The 22,506-nt window shown below is 34.1% G+C and overlaps 1 protein-coding gene across 1 annotated transcript; it reads left to right on the top strand.

Annotated features, from left to right (window-relative positions):
* The first annotated feature begins 5,076 nt into the window (after positions 1–5,076).
* LOC122229551 (olfactory receptor 2G6-like) lies at positions 5,077–6,036 on the top strand. The gene has a single exon (XM_042954785.1). The coding sequence runs from the start codon at positions 5,077–5,079 to the stop codon at positions 6,034–6,036; it is 960 nt and encodes a 319-aa protein (XP_042810719.1).
* The last annotated feature ends 16,470 nt before the right edge of the window (positions 6,037–22,506 follow it).

Below are 22,506 nucleotides of genomic sequence, written 5' to 3'. Positions count from 1 at the left end.
TATATTTACTTATATTTTATATTTATATTTTATATAAACATGTTTATTATATATTTATATTTATATACATGCTTTAATTTTATGTTATATAAATATATAAAATATAATAAATATTTACTTATGGTTACATTTATTTATTTATATTATAAAATGATATAGTATATAAAATAGTATAAATTTATATATATACCATGTAATTTTTTTTTAATATTTTTTTTAACGTTTTATTTATTTTTGAGACAGGGAGAGACAGAGCATGAATAGGGGAGGGTCAGAGAGAGGGAGACACAGAATCTGAAACAGGCTCCAGGCTCTGAGCTGTCAGCACAGAGCCTGACATGGGGCTCGAACTCACGGACCGCGAGATCATGACCTGAGCCGAAGTCGGCCACTTAACCGGCTGAGCCACCCAGGCGCCCCCATACCATGTAATTTTATAATAAACAAATATATATTTTCTCTACAATTATATAGTATATATAGTGAATGACATACTTTATGATTTATATATGTCATATGTTTATGAATATATAAATATAATAAATATAATTAAAATTCATTATATAATATAATATAGTAATATATTATATATAATTTCAGCAGTATTACAAGTCAGAAGGAATCAATCATAATTTGAATAAGAGTACCTTATAGGTTTAACATTTTATCATTTCATTTTGATTAATAAATATATACAAAAATAAGCTTTTTTTGTTTTGTTTTGTTTAGAACACCAAAGATAGGGTAAGTTTCACTTTGTGCTCCATGCCTTCCTCCTTTAATGGAAACCTAAAGTTTTGATATTAATGACGGCATGCATCAAGTATTTTGTCCCTGATATTCATTGACCAGGTTTGGCTAAGTATGTGTAAGTGTTCCATTTCATCTATTTTTCTCATATATTTTCACTTGGATTATAATGTAATTCTATATACACACAATTATAGATATGGAATACTATATATATTTCATTTTATACATTTTGCATTTTATTTTCATTTGACATTTAACATCATCACTTTGATAGTAGTTTCTGAATATTGGTCAAGTATTTGATTATATATTGAACTAATATATTTCCATAAAACAAAATAGTTCAGAAGAAGAAAGAGAAAACAAGTCAGTTGTTTTCCAGCATAAATAATTTTAATATTCAAATATATCAATTAAAAATGAACAAAATATACAAAGAATTAAAGCAACATTTAATAAATTACAAATAACAAACAACTTCAACTCAAAAATAAATATTAAAACAATTATTTTTACAAATTACATTAAAGGCTAAAAATAATAAAATGTAATTTGTTTATTATAAATTGACATGAGTAACTTTCAAAAATATCACAGAGGAGCATTTATTGTACTACATACATAAGATTGGCAAGCTATATTAATTGAAATTATATATAATATATATATAACATATATAATATGAAATATATATATTATATGAAATATATAATTTTCATATATTTTTGGTAGCTAATTCTATTTTGGAAATCTGTAAAGTAAATAAGTCTACTAAGTGTAAGTAAATGCATGTATTTTTGCAATATTATCAACTATATTAATAAACTCTAACCAATTCAATTACATGTAACATAATAATTGTTAACTAACATTAGTCACATGAAAGTGTATGCAGTCTTTGAACTTAAGATAATTTTTTTCTTTATTATATATTTTTAATCTGTTGTCATAGGAAAATTTAAACCAAAAACAAGATTTGGTGTATATAGTAAGTATCTACAGTATAGTAATGTTTCTATAGAAACATTGAAAAAAGTAAAAAAAAAAAAATTGATATTTATTTTAAGAAATTATGATAATTTAATTTGATGACCACCAATTTAATATTTATACCGATTACAAATAATAAATATGGAATTTTCATTAAAGTACTGATGACAAATGAAAAATGTGGGGATTAAAGTACGTTTTTCAGCATTACCAATTTTTTTCTCCTAGTACACTCAGCAGTTAACAGTGATCATATTTGAATGATGATACTACAAATAAATGTTATTTTAAAAGTTTATATATGATATTATTTTTCAAATATTATATACTAAAATATAATGTGTTCAAAGTAAACATTTTTAACAAAAATGGTAAATGGTAGCTGGCTATAAACTGCATTAAAATATCAAAAATTAAAAGTCAACATTTGGTTTTTGTTTGTCTGGGAAGCTTTTCATCTCTCCTTCTTTTCTGAATGATTTTGGTGATCCATAATTCTTCTTTCTCTCTTTTCTTCAGCTTCATTATTTTGATGGACTAACCGATTTCCCTAAGTCTATTCTTGTGTTGTACAATTCTTTCTCTTGTTCAACTTAATTATTTTCCATTTTGTCTTCTATATCACTAAATCTTCTTCTAGTCTGTGTTCATTGCACCAAGTATATTTCCAAATTCCTTTTTTTTTGCATTATTCATGTCTGATTGATTTTTTTAACTCTCTTCTCTTTGTGGTAAGGGTCTCCCTGATGCCTTCTATTCTTTTCTCAAGTGCAGTGAGTATCTTTATGATTGTTGACTTAAATTCTCCAGCAGTCATGCTACTTATACCTGTTAGATCTCTGGCCATGGCTTTACCTTGTTCTTTCATTTGGGATGAATTCTTCCATCTTGACATTTTATTTAAATCTCCGCCTCCTTTGTATTAGAAAAGCCAGTTATGGGGGCACATGGTGGCTCAGTCAACTCTTGGTTTTGGCTCAGGTCATGATCTCATGGTTTCTGAGATTTAGTCCCACATCAGGCTCCACACTGACAGAACAAACCAGAACAAACAAATTCCTGCTTGGGATTCTTCCTCTCCCTCTCTTTCTTCCTCTCCCCGGCTTGCATTTTCTCTCTTTCTAAAAAATAAATATAAATAAACTTTAAGAATGTATTTAAAAAAAAAGAAAAGAAGGAAAAGACAGTATGTCTTTTGCTCCTGAAATAATTGCTTTATGAAGAGGAGTTCATGTAATGTCCAGGGCTTGGTGTTTCAAGAAGTGTCTCCAGTGTGTGCTGCATGCACTATTCTTTTGTAGTTTTGCTGCTTTATCCTTCAAGCCAGTCATCTGCAAAGGCCCTCCTTGCTTGTTGTGGTCATTGGCCCCTAGCCTGAAAGTGGTGAGTTTTAACGAGGTGTACTCTGGTCTTGTGAAATGAGACCTGGCACTACTTCCACTAGAACCAAGATCCTGAAAAACTCTGTTCAGGAGATGTGGTATGGGCAGGTGTTTGTGATGGTATTCTAGTGGAGGGGTCCACTGTTCTGGGACTGAGGGAAGTTTGACTGAGAAGAGCACTCCTGTCAGAACACAAGCGCGTTGGTCTTGGAGTAAGCAAGTTGTGCATCCACTGCTTCCCCCAGATGGTTCTGTGTTTATGTTGAGGGGCAGGGAAAGAAAATGGTGCCAGCCAGTTCCATTGTTCCTGGAGAGGTGTCCCCCTGAATGTTGCCTTTCAGAAACAGCCTCTGAGAAAAGCAAGAAATCTCCCTCCATTTATCTTAGGCATTCTTTAGATTGCTGTTTCCATGTTATCTACCCCCAGATGTTTTGCTTCCCTTCTTTCAGAAGCAGCACAGTGCCCTCCTGGTTCTATCCTACACAAGTTCATGGACTTTTAAAACTCCAGGCTTTAAGCCCCACTTGTTGCAAAAATTCAGGAAATCATCCCCGCTTGTTTTCCTAGCCAATGGCCTTGGTAAAATGTTGTCCTTGTGCTTTCCTCTCTCTCTCTCTCTCTCACTCTCTCTCTCACCTTAGCAATCAGGGATCCTTCCCCTCCTCAACACCCATGATACATATCTCCCCTAAACCATGTCTCCACACTTCATACCTTCTTCAATGTGGCCTCTTCTCTCCCTTTAGTTGTGGAAGTCATCTAGTTGTGTTCCTGGGACAGGACAACTCCAGGGTCCTCTTACTTCACTGATATCTTCCCTTATTCAGTATTTGTTTTATAAGAAGAAAAGATGTGAAGTTTTTGTTTAATTGGAAGTGCCTACAGAGGAGACTACTTCTCTAACTCATCCCTACTTGAAAAGTAAGCAACAATAATCAAGAAACTGAAAAAAAAAAAAAAAAAACAAAAAAAAAAAACAAAAAAAAACTGGAAAGGGGGTAAGAAGAGAAGGAAGTGGGAAATAAAGAGAATCTATGGAAGAATGTCTGTATGTAAGATTATTGTCTGGTCATTTAAAAAATTTATTTTAGAGACACAGAGAGAGGGAGAATGAGAATGAGAGAGATCAGGAGATAGGAGGAAGAGAACAGAGAGACAAAATCTTAAGCAGGGCTCAATTCCATGACCCTGGAATCATGTCCAGAGCCAAAATCAAGAATTGGACACTCAACTGACTGACCCACCCAGGTGCGCCTGTTCTCTGCTCATTTAGTTAAAAATGTCAGTAGTTCAAATTCTGTGTGAAGATAATTCCAATGTTAAAAACAATGAATGTCCCATCAGGTTGATGGTAATTTGATTATCATATGTCTTCTGAAGACCATCTTTTTCAGCAGTTCCTTTTTGACATACCATTTCAAAATCTTTTTTATGTCTGAGATGTGCCATCACTAGCATCGACTAACCTATATTCTTTCCAAAGACAGGTAAATGTTAATTTTCTTGATGCTTCCTTCATACTATCTGCCATTGTTTAATTAAAAAAAAACGTTATGGCAGAATCTTTTAGGAGGATCAAACCAAAATTGATAGAATAGAGTCTTACAAATAAACATCGTAAGTTTACAAAGACCTCTGAGCGAGAAGAAGAGTGAGGGGCAGATACCATTCTCTTGGATTATGGATGTAAACAAGAGAGAGCATTGTGATAGTGTTTGAATTGGTGTTGCTCCATTTGAAAGAGTGAAATGTGCTCAAGAAAACAGAAGGAAGAGACATTTTTCTGTCGAAGAATAGACATTGAGAAAAATGCGATCAGGTTTTACAATATGGCTGAATGCTGTAAAAGGAGGACAATCATATAAGAAACACCACAGTTTACCAATGTTCATTTTACTATCTTCTTTCTCCAGAATATTAATCCTTCTATAAATTGGCATCTGCAGGACGATGGAGGAAAGCAGCAACAGCTCTGAAAAGGGTTTTCTTCTCCTGGGATTTGCAGATGAACCCTGGCTTGAAAGGATCCTTTTCATCATAATTTTGCTTTTGTACATCTTTAACATTCTGGGGAACACTACCATTATTTTAGTATCTTGTTTAGTCCCCAAACTCCACACGCCAATGTACTTTTTCCTCAGCAATCTGTCTTGTGTGGACATCTGCTTTACCACCAGTGTTGCCCCACAGTTGCTAGTTACCATTAATAAGAAAGAGAAAAGTGTGAGCTATGGTGGATGCGTGGCCCAGCTGTATGTGGCCATGGGGTTGGGTTCCTCTGAATGTATTCTCCTGGCAGTCATGGCTTATGATCGTTATGCTGCTGTCTGCCAGCCTCTGCAATATACAACCATTATGCATCCTCATCTCTGTGCATCCCTTGCCAGCATAGCATGGCTCAGTGGACTGATCACCTCCTTAATCCAGTGTTCCCTTACTGTGCAGCTACCCCTTTGTGGACATCGCAAACTAGACCACATTTTCTGTGAGGTTCCTGTGCTCATCAAACTGGCCTGTGTGGACACAACTTTCAATGAAGTAGAACTCTTTGTGGCTAGTGTGATTTTTCTAGTTGTTCCAGTGTCACTCATCTTAGTCTCCTACGCCTTTATAACAAAAGCTGTGCTGAGGATAAAATCAGCAGCAGGACGCTGGAAGGTTTTTGGGACTTGTTCATCCCACCTGATTGTGGTCATCATTTTCTATGGCACCATCATCTTTATGTACCTTCAGCCAGCCAAAAGTAGGTCAAAAAAACAGGGTAAGTTTGTCTCTCTTTTCTACACCATAGTCACCCCAGTCTTAAACCCCATTATCTATACTCTGAGAAACAAAGATGTGAAAGGGGCCTGGAGAACACTGGTAATGAGAAATGGTCTTACTCAGAAAATATATGACTTGTATGTATAACATAAATTTGCTACACTTAGCTCATGGATAATTTGTTCTAAGTGCTGTTTTTTTTCTTTTCTTTTTTTTTAACAATTCCATGAGAAGTAGCAAAAGACACAAAATTCTATGAGAAGCTAATATAAGTCCAGTCACAGTAGTGTTTTATCTTCCCAAACCTTGCACAAATCCAAGATCCTATGTTCTAGTTACAGAAAGATCTTTGCTCTTCTTTAGCCATACCATCAACTTTCATGCATAAATTATTTCACTCTGGAGTACATGTTTATCTGGTAAACCTCTACTTCTTTCTAAAGACTCAACTGAAATGTTACCTGCGCTTCTCAGCTTTCTTGAAATATAATTAATCTCACCCTTTCTGAAAAATTAATTGTGTCATAATATATATTCCCATAAAACATAAAATATAATTGGGGTGCCTGGGTGTCTCAGTCAGTTAAGAGTCTGACTCTTGATTTCAGCTCAGGTAATGATCTCTCGATTCGTGAGATCAAGCCATGCATCAGGCTCTGTGCTGACAGTGTGGAGCCTGCTTGGAATTCTCTGTCCCTCCCTCTCTGCCCCTCCTCTGCTTGTGTTCTCTCTCTCTCTCAAAATAAATAAATAAATTAACTTAAAAAAATATATAAAACACTTTATTTCTACATTTTCACACATATTGTGTACATATAAACACTTTATATATATGTTACATGTACATATTATATGTATAAATAACTTAAAAGTCATATATAATATACAACCATTTCTCCACTAGTTTAATCCAGAGAATGGACAAATTTCATTATATTGGCTTATTTATATTATGAAAACATAAAAATAATTCAGAATTGTAATACATTGATTAATTTGTAATGTAAATTATGACTTTATTATTAAAGTAATGAAATGAGTAAGCTTGTATTAAGTTGATCAATTCATGTATTATTTATATTTATTCCCCTTCTCTTTAAAGGATTTAGAAATTGAGAGAAAGTGAAAGAAAGTGTGTATCATTCTTTATACCTCTGTCCAAAGAGAGTGAAATTCATCGATTTATAAATTACAAGCATTTTAACAGAAATGGGCAGGCATAGAAAAATTGATTTAATCTACAGTCTTACTTTTACTTTCATTTTTTATTATGACAACCACAAGGAAAAAATAAGCACTAAAACATCAGCAAAAACAAAAAAGTATAATTAATACAGAATCTGTGTGGGCTTTCATGTGATTTAAACTTATTACTTTTATTTTATTATTTTATTTATTTTATTTTATTATTTATTTATTTATTTTTAAAGAGAGAGAGTGAGCAGGGGAGAGAGTTAGAGGGAGGGACAGAATCTTAAGCAGGCTACACACTCAGCATGGAGCCTGACATAAGGTTTGATCTCATGACCCTGGGATCATGACCTGAGCTGAAAACAAGAGTGAGACCCTCAACCAACTGAGTCACAAGGCACCCCCTTTTATTAATTGTTTTTAAAATTTATATTTAAACTTATAAGAAAAAAATAAAATTGAGTTTCATTTAAAATTCATCTTTGTGTCAGAATATTGTTTTCAGTCTACAAGAGCTAAAGAGAAATTTTAAACCTGTCTTTACTGCCAAAGACTACCTTGAGAACAAAAAATAAGAAAGAAAAAACATCAAGAAAATATTCTGAAAAATTAGTAATACCTCTCCAAAAATACCTTGTGCAATTTATACCCCTTAAACATCTTGATAGCAACTGCATAAATGCATTTTTAATTTATGAGAAAGAAGAGGAATAAAAGACTGGTTTAATTTGCCTCCCAGAATTTTCACATATGTATAACACACTCACTAATTGGAGGACAAGTTGGAAACATAATGGGACATGTTAAGGAACACAAGCTTTCATTTATAGTATGCAAGATGAGAAGAATTTATACAGGGAAACTCACATTTACACAAACGTTACTTCTTTATACCCATAAAAACATAACATAGGAAAGAAATACACGAGTTATAATGTTAAATCTATTTAAATGAAATTGGAATCCATGACACAGAAAAGATTATATTTAATAAAACAAACAGAAAAAAAATTAAAAGAAAACCTGATTTAAATAAAGAAACACAAAATTTCCAAAGAAATACTAACAAAAAGGCAAAGATAAGTTTAAAACATCCTTAAGGGTATTTGGATAATAATTTCCATTAAAAATTAAATTACTACTATACACAACAAATTATTGCTAACAAAGTTGACAAGAAGAGTATAGATATATTAAAATAAAGAGGATAAATATACTATACTATACAAGATATAAAAGACAAATCCTGCAAAAATAAACCAGGAAATAGTATAGGAGGAACAACAAGCACATGGAAAGCACGTTTACTAAAAGGACTCAATGAAAATGAAAACACATTTGAAAAAATCTAGTTACTATTTTTTTAATTTAATGCCAAGTTTTCCTATGATGATATGCATATATTGCTTTTGCTATCATATTACACGTACAATTCCATATCATTGTTTTTATTTATAGTATTGTGAGTTTTTTAATTGTTATCGAATATCCACAATTTATTAAATGTTTTCCTTACAATCGAATATCCACAATTTATTAAATATTTTCCTTACAATAGGAAGGTGTGCATTTTTTCTTTAATTAATACTTGCATTTAGCATACTTGCACAAGTTTATTTATTTATGGTTTTAAAATATTTTTTAATGTTTATTTATTTTTGAGAGAGTGACAGAGCTCAAGCAGGGGAAGGACAAAGAGTGAGGGAGACACAGAATCTGAAGCTCCAGACTCTGGGTTTCAAGCTATCAGCACAGAGCGCTGTACGGGGCTGGAACTCACAAACCTGAACCAAAATTGGAGTCTTAACCGACTGACCTCCCAGGTGTCTCACATACTTGCACAATTTTAGACTATGTTTACTACTATATATTTATAAAATAACATTTTTAGAAATACAATAGGTAAACCAAAAACAGGGATACATAACTAAATTTACACATACCATAATTAGCTTTCTAAAATCATTTTCCAGGAGTGGTGGCTCAGTCTGTTAAGTGCCCAGCTATTGATTTGGGCTTGGGTTATGAGTTCACAGTTCATGAGATCAAGCCCCATGTTGGGCTTCACAGACTTTGTGGAGCCTGCTTGGGATTCTCTCTCTCCCTCTCTCCTGAACCGCCCCCTGCTGATGTGAACTCTCTCTCACTCTTTCAATTTAATTAATTAATTAGTGAATTGAAAAACTAATTAATTTTCCATGTTATTCTCACAAGAAAATGGCAGTCTTGCCTATCTATATAGTCATTCAATATTGTAATTTGAAACTATACAATGAAAATGGGGTAATGTACGTATGGTTATACCACTCCTCCAAAAACCATAAAATGACAGAAATGTGTTTTTTTAAATAATAAGAACACAAGAAAATGATACCTTTTGTCAGAAATATTGAAAAATTCAAGACAAAGAAAAAACATATAGAATATCTTAGAAAATAAAAATTGAGGGAATCCATACCACAAAACCTAGCCCAAATGGTAAGTAAAAGAAATGGAAAGGCTTTGAATTTTTAAGTTCATTGACTCTGATCACTAATACAGGAATTACAAAGAGGTTGATTCAGGAATTTTTCTAGAGGAGCTGAAGATAATGACTCTTATTCTACATATGTGCCAAGAAAAGTTATTCAATTCCAACAATGAAAAATAAAGAAAATAAATCACAGAAATGTTCAGCAAATAAAAGTTAGTCTTTCCTATATATGATATGTGGAGTCTCACAAAGTAGATGCTTTATTCTTTGAAATCTCATGTATAAAAATTGATTTCTATTACATAGAAATATCAAATTTTACCACATTTTTTATTGCAAGAGAAAAAATTTTCATAATTTTTGAAGATACCATGTTGTAACTTTTATATTATGCTTTTATACTTCTATTTCTTTTCATATGTGATGTCTTTACATATGTGATGTGTGTATACTTTAAATAAATATGTTTGTGTTCCTAGCTAACAAGGTATTTCATATGGATATTGGTTTTGATATGTATGTAAATCCTGTTAGATTTTTTATATATTCTATAAAACTTTCATAGCACAATTAATAAAATGTCCTATTGTCTTTTATATACTTAATGTTAATCATGATTATATGCCTGAGACACTTTCATATCTTCTAACATATTCTCAAGTACAAAAACCTCAATTTATAATTTATTTTATACTGTGTGAACATAGCTTCAAGTTTTCAATCTCATTCAACTATATTTAGTTATGTAATAGCATATGCAAGTGACTTCAGACTGATAAAGAAAATCATCTCAATTTTTTTTAAATATAATTTGTCAAGTTTGCTAACATTCAGTGTATACAGTGTACTCTTGGTTTTGGGGGTAGATTGCCATGATTCATCGCTTACATACAACACCCAGTGCTCATCCCAACAAGTGCCCTCCTCAATGCCCATCACCCATTTTCCTTCTCCCTTGATCCACCCCACCATCAACCCTCAGTTTGCTCTCTGTATTCAAGAGTCTCTTATGGTTTGTTTCCCTCCTTCTCTGTAACTATTTTTTCCTCTTCCCTTTCCCCATGGTCTTCTGTTAAGTTTCTCAAGTTCCACATATGAGTAAAAACATATGACATGTCTCTTTCTCTGACTGACTTATTTCACTTAGCATAATACCCTCCAGTTCCATCCACATTGCTGCAAGTGACAGGATTTCATTCTCTTTCATTGCCAAGTAGAATTCTATTGTATATATAAACCACATCTTTATCCATTCATCAGTTGATGGACATTCACACTTTTTCCATAATTGGTTATTGTTGAAAGCACTACTATAAACATTGGGGTACGTGTGCCTCTATGATTCAGCACTCCTGTATCCTTTGGATAAATTACTTGTACTATTATTGCTGGGTCATAGGGTAGTTCTATTTGTAATTTTTTGAGGAACCTTCACACTGTTTTCCAGAGAGGCTGTACCCGTTTACATTCCCACCAACAGAGCAAGAGGGTTCCATTTCTCCAAATCCACTCCAGCATCTATTGTTTCCTGAGTTGTTAATTTTAGCCACTCTGACCATTGTGAGGTGGTATCTCAGTGTGGTGTTGATTTGTATTTCCTTGATGATGAGCGACTTTGACCATCTTTTCATGTGTCTGTTGGCTATCTGGATGTCTTCTTTGGAAAAGTGTCTATTCATGTATTCTTCCCATTCTTCATTGGATTATTTGTTTTTGGGTGTTGAGTTTGGTGAGTTATTTATAGATTTTGGATACTAACCCTTTATCCGATATGTCATTTGTAAATATCTTTTCCCATTCTGTCTGTTGCCTTTAGTTTTGTTGATTGTTTCCTTGGCAGTGCAGAGGATTTTTATCCTGATGAGGTCCCACTAGTTCATTTTTGTTTTTAATTCCCTTGCCTTTAGAGACATGATGGGCAAGAATTTGCTGTGGCTGAGGTCAAAGAGGTTGTTGCCTGTTTTCTCCTCTAGGGTTTTGATGGTTTCCTGTATCACATTTAGATATTTCATCCATTTTGAATTATTTTTGTCTATGGTGTAAGAAAGTGTTCTTATTTCATTCTTCTACATGTTGCTGTCCAGTTATCCAGCACCATTTGCTAAAGAGACTATCTTTTTTACATTGGATACTCTTTCTTGCTTTTTCAAAGATTAATTGGTCATACATTTGTGGGTCAAATTCTGGGTTTTCTATTCTATCCAATTGGTCTATGTGTCTGTTTTTGTGCCAATACCATACTGTATTGATGACTACAGCTTTGCAGTAGAGGCTACAGTCTGGGATTGTGATGTCTCCTGCTTTGATTTTCGTTTTCAATATTAGTTTTGCTATTCAGGGTCTTTTGTGGTTTCACACAAATTTTAGGATGGTTTGTTCCAGCTTTGAGAAGAATGCCAGTGCAATTTTGATTGGTATTGCATGGAATGTGTAAATTGCTTTGGGTAGTATTGACATTTTAACAATATTTATTCTTCCACTCAATGAGCATGGAATGTTTTTCCATTTCCTTGTGTCTTGTTCAACTTCCTTCATAGGCTTTCTATAGTTTTCAGCATACAGATCTTTTACATCTTTGGTTAGGTTTATTCCTAGGTATTTTATGGTTTTGGTGCAATTGTAAATGGGGTCAATTTCTTGACTTCTCTTTCTGTTGCATCATTATTGGTGTAAATATATGCAACCAATTTCTATACCTTGATTTTGTATCCTGAGACTTTGCTGAATTCATGTGTCAGTTCTAGCAGCTTTGTGGTGGAGTCTTTCAGGTTTGCCATGCAGAGGATCATGCAATCTCTGAAAAGTGAAAGCCTGACTTCTTCTTTGCCAATTTGGATGTCTTTTATTTCATTTTGTTTTCTGTTTTCTGAGGCTAGGACTACCAACACTATATGAAACAACAGTGGGGAGAATAGACATCCCTGCCATGTTTCTGATCTCAGGGGGAAAGCTCTCAGTTTTTCTCCATTGAGGATGATATTAGCTGTGGGCATATCATTTATGTCTTTTATGATGTTAAGTTATGTTCCTTCTATCCCCATTTCTTAGGGTTTTTATTAAGAAAGGATGCTGTATTTTGTCAACTACTGTTTCTGCATCTATTGACAGGCTCTTATCCTTTCTTTTATTAATGTGATGTATCACATTGATGGATTTGAAAACATTGAGCCAGGCCTGCAGCTCAGGAATGATCCCACTTGAATCATTATTTTTATATGCTGTTGAATTAAATTTCCTACTATCTTGTTAAGAATTTTTACATCCATGTTCATTAGGGATATTGGCCTGTAATTCTCCTTTTTGGGGGTCTCTGTCCGGTTTGGGAATCAAGGTAATGTTGGCTTCATAGAATGATTCTGGAAGCTTTCCTTCCATTTCTCTTTACTGGAACAGCTTGAGAAGGATAGGTTGTAACTCTGCTTTAAAAATCTGGTAGAATTCCCCTGGGAAGCCATATGTCCCAGATCTTATTTGTTGGGAGATTTTTTATAACAATCAATTTCTTCACTAGTCATGGGTGTGGTAAAATTTTGTCTTTCTTACAGTTTGAGTTTTGGTAGTGTGTGGGTGTCTAGGAATTTGTCCATTTCTTCCAGGTTGTCCAGTTTGTTGGCATATAATTCTTCATAGTATTCTCTGATAAATTGTTTGTATTTCTGAGGGGTGGGTTGTGATATGTACAGTTTCATTTGTGATTTTTATCTATTTGGGTCCTCTCTCTTTTCTTTTTGAGAAGTCTGGCTAGTGGTTTATCAATTTTGTTTATTTTTTTCAAAAACCCACCTCTTAGATTCATTGGTCTGTGCTATGTTTTTTGTTTGTTTGTTTGTTTTTAGATTCTACATTGTTTATTTCTGCTTTAATCTTTATTATTTCTCTTCTGCTGCTGGCCTTGGGGTTTCCTTGCTGTTCTGCTTCTAGTTATTTTAGATGTGCTGTTATATTTTGTATTTGAGATTTTTCTTGTTTCTTGCCTGGATTGCAATACATTTTCCTTTTAGGACTGCCTTTGCTGCATCCCAAAGGGTTTTTACTGTCATGTTTTCATTCTCATTTGTTTCCATATATTTTTTAATTTCTTTAATTACCTAGAGCCATTTATTCTTTAGTAGGATGTTGTTTAACCTCCATGCATTTGGAGGTTTCCAAATTTTCCTGTGGTTGATTTCAAGTTTCATAGCATTATGATCTTACAATATGCATAGTATGATCTCATTTCTTTTATATTTATTGAGGGTTATTTTGTGACCCAGTATGTGATCTATCTTGGAGAATGTTCCATGTTCACTCAAGAGGAATGTGTATTCTGCTGCTTTAGGATAAAAAGCTCTGAATATATCTGTCAAGTCCCTCTGGTCCACTGTATCATTCAGGGCCATTGTTTCTTTATTGATATTCTGCCTAGATGATCTGTCCATTGTTGTAAGTAGAGTATTAAAGTTGCCTGCAATTGCCGTAGTCTTATCAATAAGTTTGTTTATGTTTGTGATTAATTGATTTATGTATTTGGGTTCCTTCAAGTTGGGTGCATAAATATTTACAATTGTTACCTCTTATTGATGGATAGACCCCATAATTATAATATAATGCCCTTCTTCAATTCTTGTTACAGCCTTTAGTTTAAAATCTAGTTTGTCTGATATAAGTATGGCTACTCTAGCTTTATTTTGACTTCCAGTAGCATGATAGATGGCTTTCCATATCCTCACTTTCAATCTGAAGTTGTCCTCATGTCTGAAATGGGTCTCTTCTAAAAATCATATATATGGATCTTGATTTTATATCCATTCCAATACTCTATGTCTTTTGATTGGAGAATTTATTCCATTTATTCAATGTTATTATTGAAAGATATGGGTTTAGAGTCATTGTGTTATCTGTAGGTTTCATGCCTGTGGTGATGTCTCTGGTCCTTGGTAATCTTTGCAACATTCTACTGACAGAATTCCCCTTAGGATCTCTTGCAGGGCTGGTTTAGTGGTCATGAACTCCTTCAGTTTTTGTCTGGGAAAACCTTTATCTCTCCTTTTTTGAATGACAGCCTTGCTGGATAAAGGCTACTTGGCTGCATATTTTTCTATTCATCACATTGAATAGTTCCTGCCACTCCATTCTGGCCTGTGAAGTTTCAGTGGAGAAGCCTCCACTGGCAGGAGTGCCACTTCAGTGTCCCTAGTTGTTTTTTTTTTTTTTTTCAAAATTCTCTCTTTATCTTTGTAGTTTGCCAGTTTCACTATGACATAGAACAGGTATAAATAGAATTTATTAAATATGTCCATTAAACAAACCAACTACCAGAAAAACCAGACTAGAGAAGGGAAGAAATAAGGAGAAAAGGAAGAACAAATATATATATATATATATATATATATATATATATATATATACCAAGAATTGTCTAAAAATTAAATCATAAAATGCAAAACTGCTGGGTGCTTTGGAACTAGTGGAAGTGCTGATCTGGAAGAGGGGCTATCTGGTTGATCAGAGCCAATTTTGCTCTTGTAGATAAACAGTTGATGTGTGGAAGGGTGTGGTTTGGTGTAGGCTGGTCTTGCCTCCACTATGGCCCCTTGTCCATTCCCTGAATCCCCACCTTGTTGATGATGGGGAGAAAAATGCGACACCCCAGTCTCTCCTCCCTGGGCCAGATGTTCCAAAACACTCTGTTCAGGCTGTCCTCACAGTGCTGTGTGAGTGCAAGCGGGCCTTTAAGTTTTGCCTCTCCTCAGTCTCCCACACCTCCCTGGCACTCGTCTAGGATTCAATACAAATGTCTTAAAGGATCCCACTCCACGCTCCACAGTAGTGGAGAAATGCCTCTCCACCCTGCCTGCCAATAAAGGGCCTCTGACTGGCAGGTGCAGGCAGGGATCTTTGTCCTTGGAATGGCTATATGCCTTTTACCCACAGCACTCAAGGGATGGGATTATTATTCCAGCTGCAGACTACACCTCTGGGCCACACTGAGCCTGGAGCTTGGTCCCCTCCTCTCCAGGTGAGCAAACAGGGCAGCTGGCCCCTGTCTGGAGATCTTTCTTCACTTCTTTCTTGATCCCCGGGCCACTGTTTTTCTCTTGTCCAAATACAATTCTACACTTTTACACCCTTTCTTTCTTTTCTTATTGTCTCTCTGCAGAAGGGGATCCCTCCCCTCCATGCATACATTACCCATTTTATATCTCCCAGGTGGCAATCACACACATATTGCCCACCAGGTTGTCCCCGTGAGCTCCTGGAGATATCTCTGTCTCTCTGCAGCCCAGACTCTTGGAATTCCAAGGCTTCTCACCTCAATATTGCTGTGTTTCAGGGACAAGAGATCTTTGGGTCCCCCTACTTCTCCACCAAGTTGAATTAAATTCCCTAAAATTTAAAAAATATTTATTTATTTGTGAGAGAGACAGACAGAGCATGAGTGGGAGAGAGAGAGGGAGATACAAAATCTGAAGCTTTCTCCAGGCTCTAAGCTTTCAGCAGAGTCCGATGCAGCGCTCAAACTCATGGACCATGGGATCGTGACCTGAGCCAAAGTTGGATACTTAATCAACTGAGCCACCCAGATGCCCCATATAAAGAATATCATCTTAATTCTATTTTTTTCTTGTCCATTACATCTTCAGTGACTAGCACAGAGATGTTCCCACAAGAGACATTCAGTGACATTTGTAAAGTAAGTAAACCAATGACTATTGAAACATAGCATGTATAATCAATATATTGATGACTTAATTATGCTAATGTTTGATTAATTGAAAACAGTCAACTGAAAACTGTTAAAATGGTAGCCTGTCCATTTACTGGAAACAAGAAATGTTTTTATGTTTTGTTTTGTTTTGTTTAAATTTCTAAACCTTTGCATTATTTCTAGACTAGGAATTGCAAGTATAGAAAGCATCAGTATCCCCTGAGGACCCCAGTTCCCTCTGTGCCCTCTATGCTCTTTCTCTAAATAGAAAAAAGTGCTCAGATCTTTTATGACATCTCCTAATGAGTACATAATGTCAAATATTAAACCAGGGATCACTAAGGAATGGAGATACCTGAGGAAAGACCTCAGGGCAGGAAAGTCTGCAGCTATCTCCTAAACAGGTTTATTTGTTGTCTAACTCTGCCACTGATTTGCTTTTTAACTAGGTATGGCATATACACTTCTCAGGCAAAGCAGTTAGAAAATGAAGAAAGAAAAAATCAGACTTGCACAAATTTTGAAAGTATAACAGTTCCCTGGATTTGAAGGGAACTAATATTAGTGAAATAATATAACTATATTAGTAGAGCCTAGTGAAACAGGGGTATTTTAAGATGCACAAATTATTTTGTGCTCTTTTCTGCCTCAGTGATCTTATGCCACAAATTTATTCTAAAATGTCAAAGTTAAAACACACATATGAACAAACCCCTCACTTTTTAAAAAAAAATTTAATGTTTATTTATTTTTGAGAGAGAGAGAGAGAGAGACAGAGCACGAGTGGGGGAGAGGCAGAGAGAGGGACACACAGAATCCATATCAGAGCAATGAATTCTCATATCAGAGCAATAAATTGTTAAAATCTGTCATATTGGTCATGGCAAGAGGTCTGATAAAAATAAATACAAGTAATATGCCTGATGGTGAATTTAAAACAATAATCATAAAGATACTTGCTGAGCTTGAGAGAAGAATGGAAGAGTTCGGGTAGGCTCTACCATAGAGAAAAAATAGAAAATTATCGGTCAAAAATGAAATATGCAGTAACTGAGATTTAAAACAGTCTGAATGTAATGAAAACAAGCATAGAGGAAGCAGAGAAAGGAATATGTGATATGGAAACTTAAATAATAGAAAATAATGAAGCTGAACAAAAGAGAAAGAATTTTGGATCTTGAGAATAGACTTAGGGAATTCAGCGACTCCATGAAACATAATAACATTCATAGCATAGAAGTTCCAAAAGAACAAAAAAGAGTAAAGGGGACAGAATATGTATTTGAGGAATAATAGCTGGAAACTTCCCAGACATTCAGTCAAGGAACCACAGAGAATTCTCATTAAAATTAACAAAAGTAGGCTAACATCAGGATAATTTGTAATTAAACTTGCAAAATATAGTAATAAAAGAAAAAAAAAAAAACAACCAAACGCAGCAAGACAAAATAAGTCCCTCATTTATAAGGGAAAACCTATAAGGCTAGTATGAGATTTTTGAACAGAAACTTAACAAGTCAGATGGGAGTGGCATGATATACTTAATGTGCTGAATGGGAAAAATCTGAATCCAAGAATACTATATTGTGCAAGGCTATATTCAGAATAGAAAAAGAGATGTTTCTCCAATGAAACAAAACAACCAAACAAACAAAACTAAATGAGTTCATCACCGCTAAACCAGTTCTACAAGAGATATTAAAGGCCACTCTTTGAGTGGAACGGAAAGATCATAAATGACAAAGACAAGAAAGGAACAGAGAAAATCTTCAAAAACAATGAAAAAACAAGTAATAAAATTATACTAACATATTTACCAATAATTACTCTGAATGTAAATGGACTAAGTGCTCCAATAAAAAGACATATTGGGGTCTGAATGAATAAAAAGCAAGATAAATCTATATGCTGCCTACAAGACAATTATTTCCAACCTAAAGTAACCACTAGATTAAAAGTGAGAGGATGAAGAAACATTTATCATGCAAGTAGCAATACTTAAGCAAACTAGCTTTTAAACCAAACTGTAACAAGAGATGAAGAAGGGCACTATACAGTAATAAAGGGCACAATCCAACAATAATATCTAACAATTTTAAATATTTATGTTTCCACATGGAAGAAATTAAATGCATAAAACAGTTAAAAAACATAAAGAAACTCATCAATAATAATACAATAATTGTAGGAGATTTTAACACCCACTTATATCAATGGACAGACCATCTAAGTGGAAAATCAACAAGAAAACAAAGGCTTTGAATGACACACTGGACTAGATAGACATAACAGATATATTCAGAATAATTCATCCTAAAGCAACAAAACACACATTCTACTTAAGTGCATATGGGGCAGTCTCCTGTCTAGATCACATACTAGATCACAAATCAGGTTTCAACAAGTGCAAAAAGACAGATCACACTATGCATATTTTCTGACTACAACACTGTGAAACTTAAAGTCAATTTCTTTCCATTTTAAATAATCTTTTTTTTGTAATGGTCTTCCCTGTTAGTTCCATTAGCTATTTTAATTGATGCTTTTCTATTGTAGCTCTACTCTCCACATCCTGAGTCAATATTAATAAGCAAAAGGATCAGAATAAAGGTAAGAGTTGTAAAACAGGCAGTTTCTATTTGGAAATATTTGGAATCTGGAAAACAATAGGATAGTTAGTATTTGCTTTATTAGATCTAAAACAAAGCAGAAAACTAAGCTGCCAACCAGGAAAGCTTAGACACAAGTTAAATCATGCTAGATTACCAAGTACCTCTTAATAATACAGGTATAACTGTAAGGGAGGTTGGGGTATTAGTCTCTCTATATATAGACTACATGTAAAATTAGGCCTCCAATTCTCACAACCACTTTATTTAGCTGGGCAATTGCTCTTCCTCTCCCTGGCTCTTCTATTGTTATTACTTTTTTATACATAGGACCAGTGTGCCATGTGCCCCAAGTAACCTTATATAAATTTAAATTGACACTGGCCTTTATTATTGAAGGATTCAAAAGAGTAAACATCAGCTCTGATTGGAAGAAGAAAATCAAAATAATGTGTCTGCTATTTATTCAGCCTAAAGTATCCACAGATGAAACATTTCATCTTAAAACAACAGAATACACGTTCTTTTTTCAAGCACAGGCAAATATTCATTAAGATACTCTATACCCAACAAATAAATAAAACTTAAATAAAAGGTAGTCTCTACCCTTGGCCATAAAACAAACCTCAACAAATTTTAAATACATGAAATCTTACAGAATGTGTTCTCTGTAAATAATTGAATAAGACCAGAAATCAATAACAAACACCAACAGGAGAATTTCTAAAAACACAAAAAAACAATATATTTTAAATAATCTATATGGCAAGCAAGAAGTCTTTAAAAAATGCCACTGTCACTTCTAAATATTCAACTCAGCTAAATTATCATTCAAACTAAGAGCACAATAAAAAAAAAAAAAAAAGTAAAGGCATTTTCAGTTTCTTTTTTCTTCCACACATTATTCTTTACCACTCACTGAAGGAACTATTGACAGCATAATTACACAAAGACCAGGAGATTGTGAGAGAAGACAGAAGCATTAAATATTTGGAATCTGGAAAACAATAGGATGGTTAGTATTTGCTTTATTAGATCTAAAACAAAGCAGAAAATTAAGCTTCCAATCAGGAAAGCTTAGACACAAGTTAAATCATGCTGGATTACCAAGTACCACTTAATACTACAGGTATAACTGTAAGGGAGGCTGGGGTATTAGTCTCTCTCTATATAGACTACATGTAAAATTAGGCCTCCAATTCTCACAACCACTTTATTTAGCTGGACAATTGCTCTTCCTCTACCTGGCAAAAAACATTTTACAGAGATGTTGAAACCAAAGGATTTTGTATTTCAACAAATTGCCATAGCATGGGCATGTACATGGAAAGTCAATACACTGAATTGTGACACACTTTTTCCTACTTTAGTTTTCAAAATGCTGGGAAACTTCAGTTTGACTCCTTTCAGAGGAGAATAATCCAAAGAATATATCTAGAGATAATGACATTTTGAGTTTCCATAGTTCAGTGTAGCTTATCAATTATTAAGACTTGATTATGTTCAGGGATATTCCCAAGAGAATAGATACAGGCATCAATAAACTTTTCAGGAAAGATTCTAAATAAAAGAAAAAAAATAAGTAGGAAAAATAATAGAGTACGCATCAAACAGAAGAACTCAAAAAAGATGTATAATTAGTCTGTTCAGAATTAAGAACATATATCAAATCAGAAAAAGATGTTATAAAAATGTATTTAGATGAGTAAAAACAAAAGAGGTCCTGAACATTTAAGTTATGACAATGGAGATAATAATGTAAAAAAAAAGAGATAGGAAAAAGGTGGAAAAGATAATAAAGTTAGAATTTTAATTTGAAAAAGCCAAAATTCAAATAATAGGATTTCACAGGAAAATAACAGAAAATAGCAGAAGACAGGGAAATATTAAAGTATTTCAGTAGCAATACTGAAGGTTAGAAAACAATGGAGTGATTCCTTATAATGATGAAGCAAAAAATTTCATCTTAGAATTCTACTTTTAGCCAAATTTACATTAAGTAGGAAGATAAAGTCATTTTCAGACATTAAAGTCTCAAAAGTTTTCCTCACATGCACATGTTTTAGGAATCTATTGAAATATATGCTCCAGTAAGAGGGAGTAAATCAAGAAAGAGGAAGGATCTGGATATAGACATCAAGGGATGCATAGCAGAGGGGTGATGGTGAAGGATCCCTTGAAAACATCTGTATATCTAAGGCCCAGGTAAGTAATCTGAGCAGGAGAAACAGAACAGAAGCTGCAGGTCAGATGGCCTAGAAAGAAATTTGGATAAAAATCCTGAAGTATTCACAATTTATAGAAGATACTTTTCAGGAAGGAATGTACATTTATGGGAGAGAAGCAAATTAAAAACACAAACCACACACATACACGTAATGTGGTTTGAAGTGGGGTTTGTGAATCAAGAAGAGCCAAGAAAAAAATTTTGAGTATCTTTTTGGTGCAAAAAGGTGTTTTTATTATAGCACAGGGACAGGACCTGTGGACAGAAAGAGCTGCATTTTAAGGGTGAGGAGTGACTCACTATAGAATTTCTATCCTGTGGAGGGAAGGGTGATATTAGGGTTCCAGAAAATTAAGTCTATAGGTTTTTGAGAGTCTTGCTATTGATAAGATTGCTTTTTTTTTCTTGTAAATTATTGAGACAGTTGCAATCTGATGGAGACTCATGTCCTGCATGATTGTAATCTGTATCGGTTAACATGTGTTTTTCTCTTTCCTTTGTTCTTGGACTGCCTGAGGAATGTCACCCATACCCCACCCAGAGAGGGGTTGTGGGGTGTGAGTTTGTATTTTGCCCTCAGCTCCCTTTGCCACCTCATCATTTCCCCCCCGAGAAAGTTTGACCCTTAAATATCTAAGGCTGTTGAAGATGGAAGGTTTCATCTTTGGTAGCTTCTTGTTGCTGAGTAGGAATATGGAAATGTTCCTGTCTATGGGACAATGTTTGTCACTCAGGGGATGTATATGGAGTTACAAAAGACAGGCCACTAAATTAACTGAAGATGATAAAGTAGTATCTCTGTAGGTCATAAGAGTGAGCTGTCCATTCTGTCTATGTGAAGTCATTGTAGCAATGGAGTGTAGGCACCAAGCAGAGACATTAAAAAAGGCAACATATTAAGATTAATATGGCTATAAGAAGGAGAAATCAAACAAAGAGACCTTTAATAGTTGACCATAATCCCTCTACAAGCAAGGAACTAAACCAATCATTGACAGAGAAGGAAGGATTTTATAGACCCTCAGTTTGTGTATTCATATCTTTTTTTTAAATTATTTTTATTATTTTTTTAATTTACATGCAAAATAGTTAGTACATAGTGCAACAATGATTTCAGGAGTAAATACCTAAGTGCCTCTTACCCATTTAGCCCATCATCCCTCCCAAACCCCTCCAATAACCCTCAGTTTGTTCTCCATATGTACAAGTCTCTTCTGTCTAGTCCTTCTCCCAGTTTTTATATTATTTTTGTTTCCTTTCATTTATGTTTATCTGTTATTTATATTAAAGTCCTCATATGAGTGAAGTCATATGATTTTTGTCTTTCTCTAATTTCACTTAGCATGATAACCTCCAGTTCCATCCACGTAGTTGCAAAGGGCAAGCTTTCATACTTTTTGATTGCCAAGTAACTCTCCATTGTGTATAT

The sequence above is a fragment of the Panthera leo genome, chromosome A1 (genome assembly GCF_018350215.1).
Source record: "Panthera leo isolate Ple1 chromosome A1, P.leo_Ple1_pat1.1, whole genome shotgun sequence".
In the NCBI taxonomy this organism is placed as follows: Eukaryota; Metazoa; Chordata; class Mammalia; order Carnivora; family Felidae; genus Panthera; species Panthera leo.
Note: the sequence above shows the minus strand (reverse complement) of the source record. Positions and strands in the feature narration are given on the sequence as shown.

Excerpts from the sequence above, each read along its gene's own strand:
- LOC122229551 (XM_042954785.1), top strand. The coding sequence starts at position 5,077 with ATGGAGGAAAGCAGCAACAGCTCTGAAAAGGGTTTTCTTCTCCTGGGA.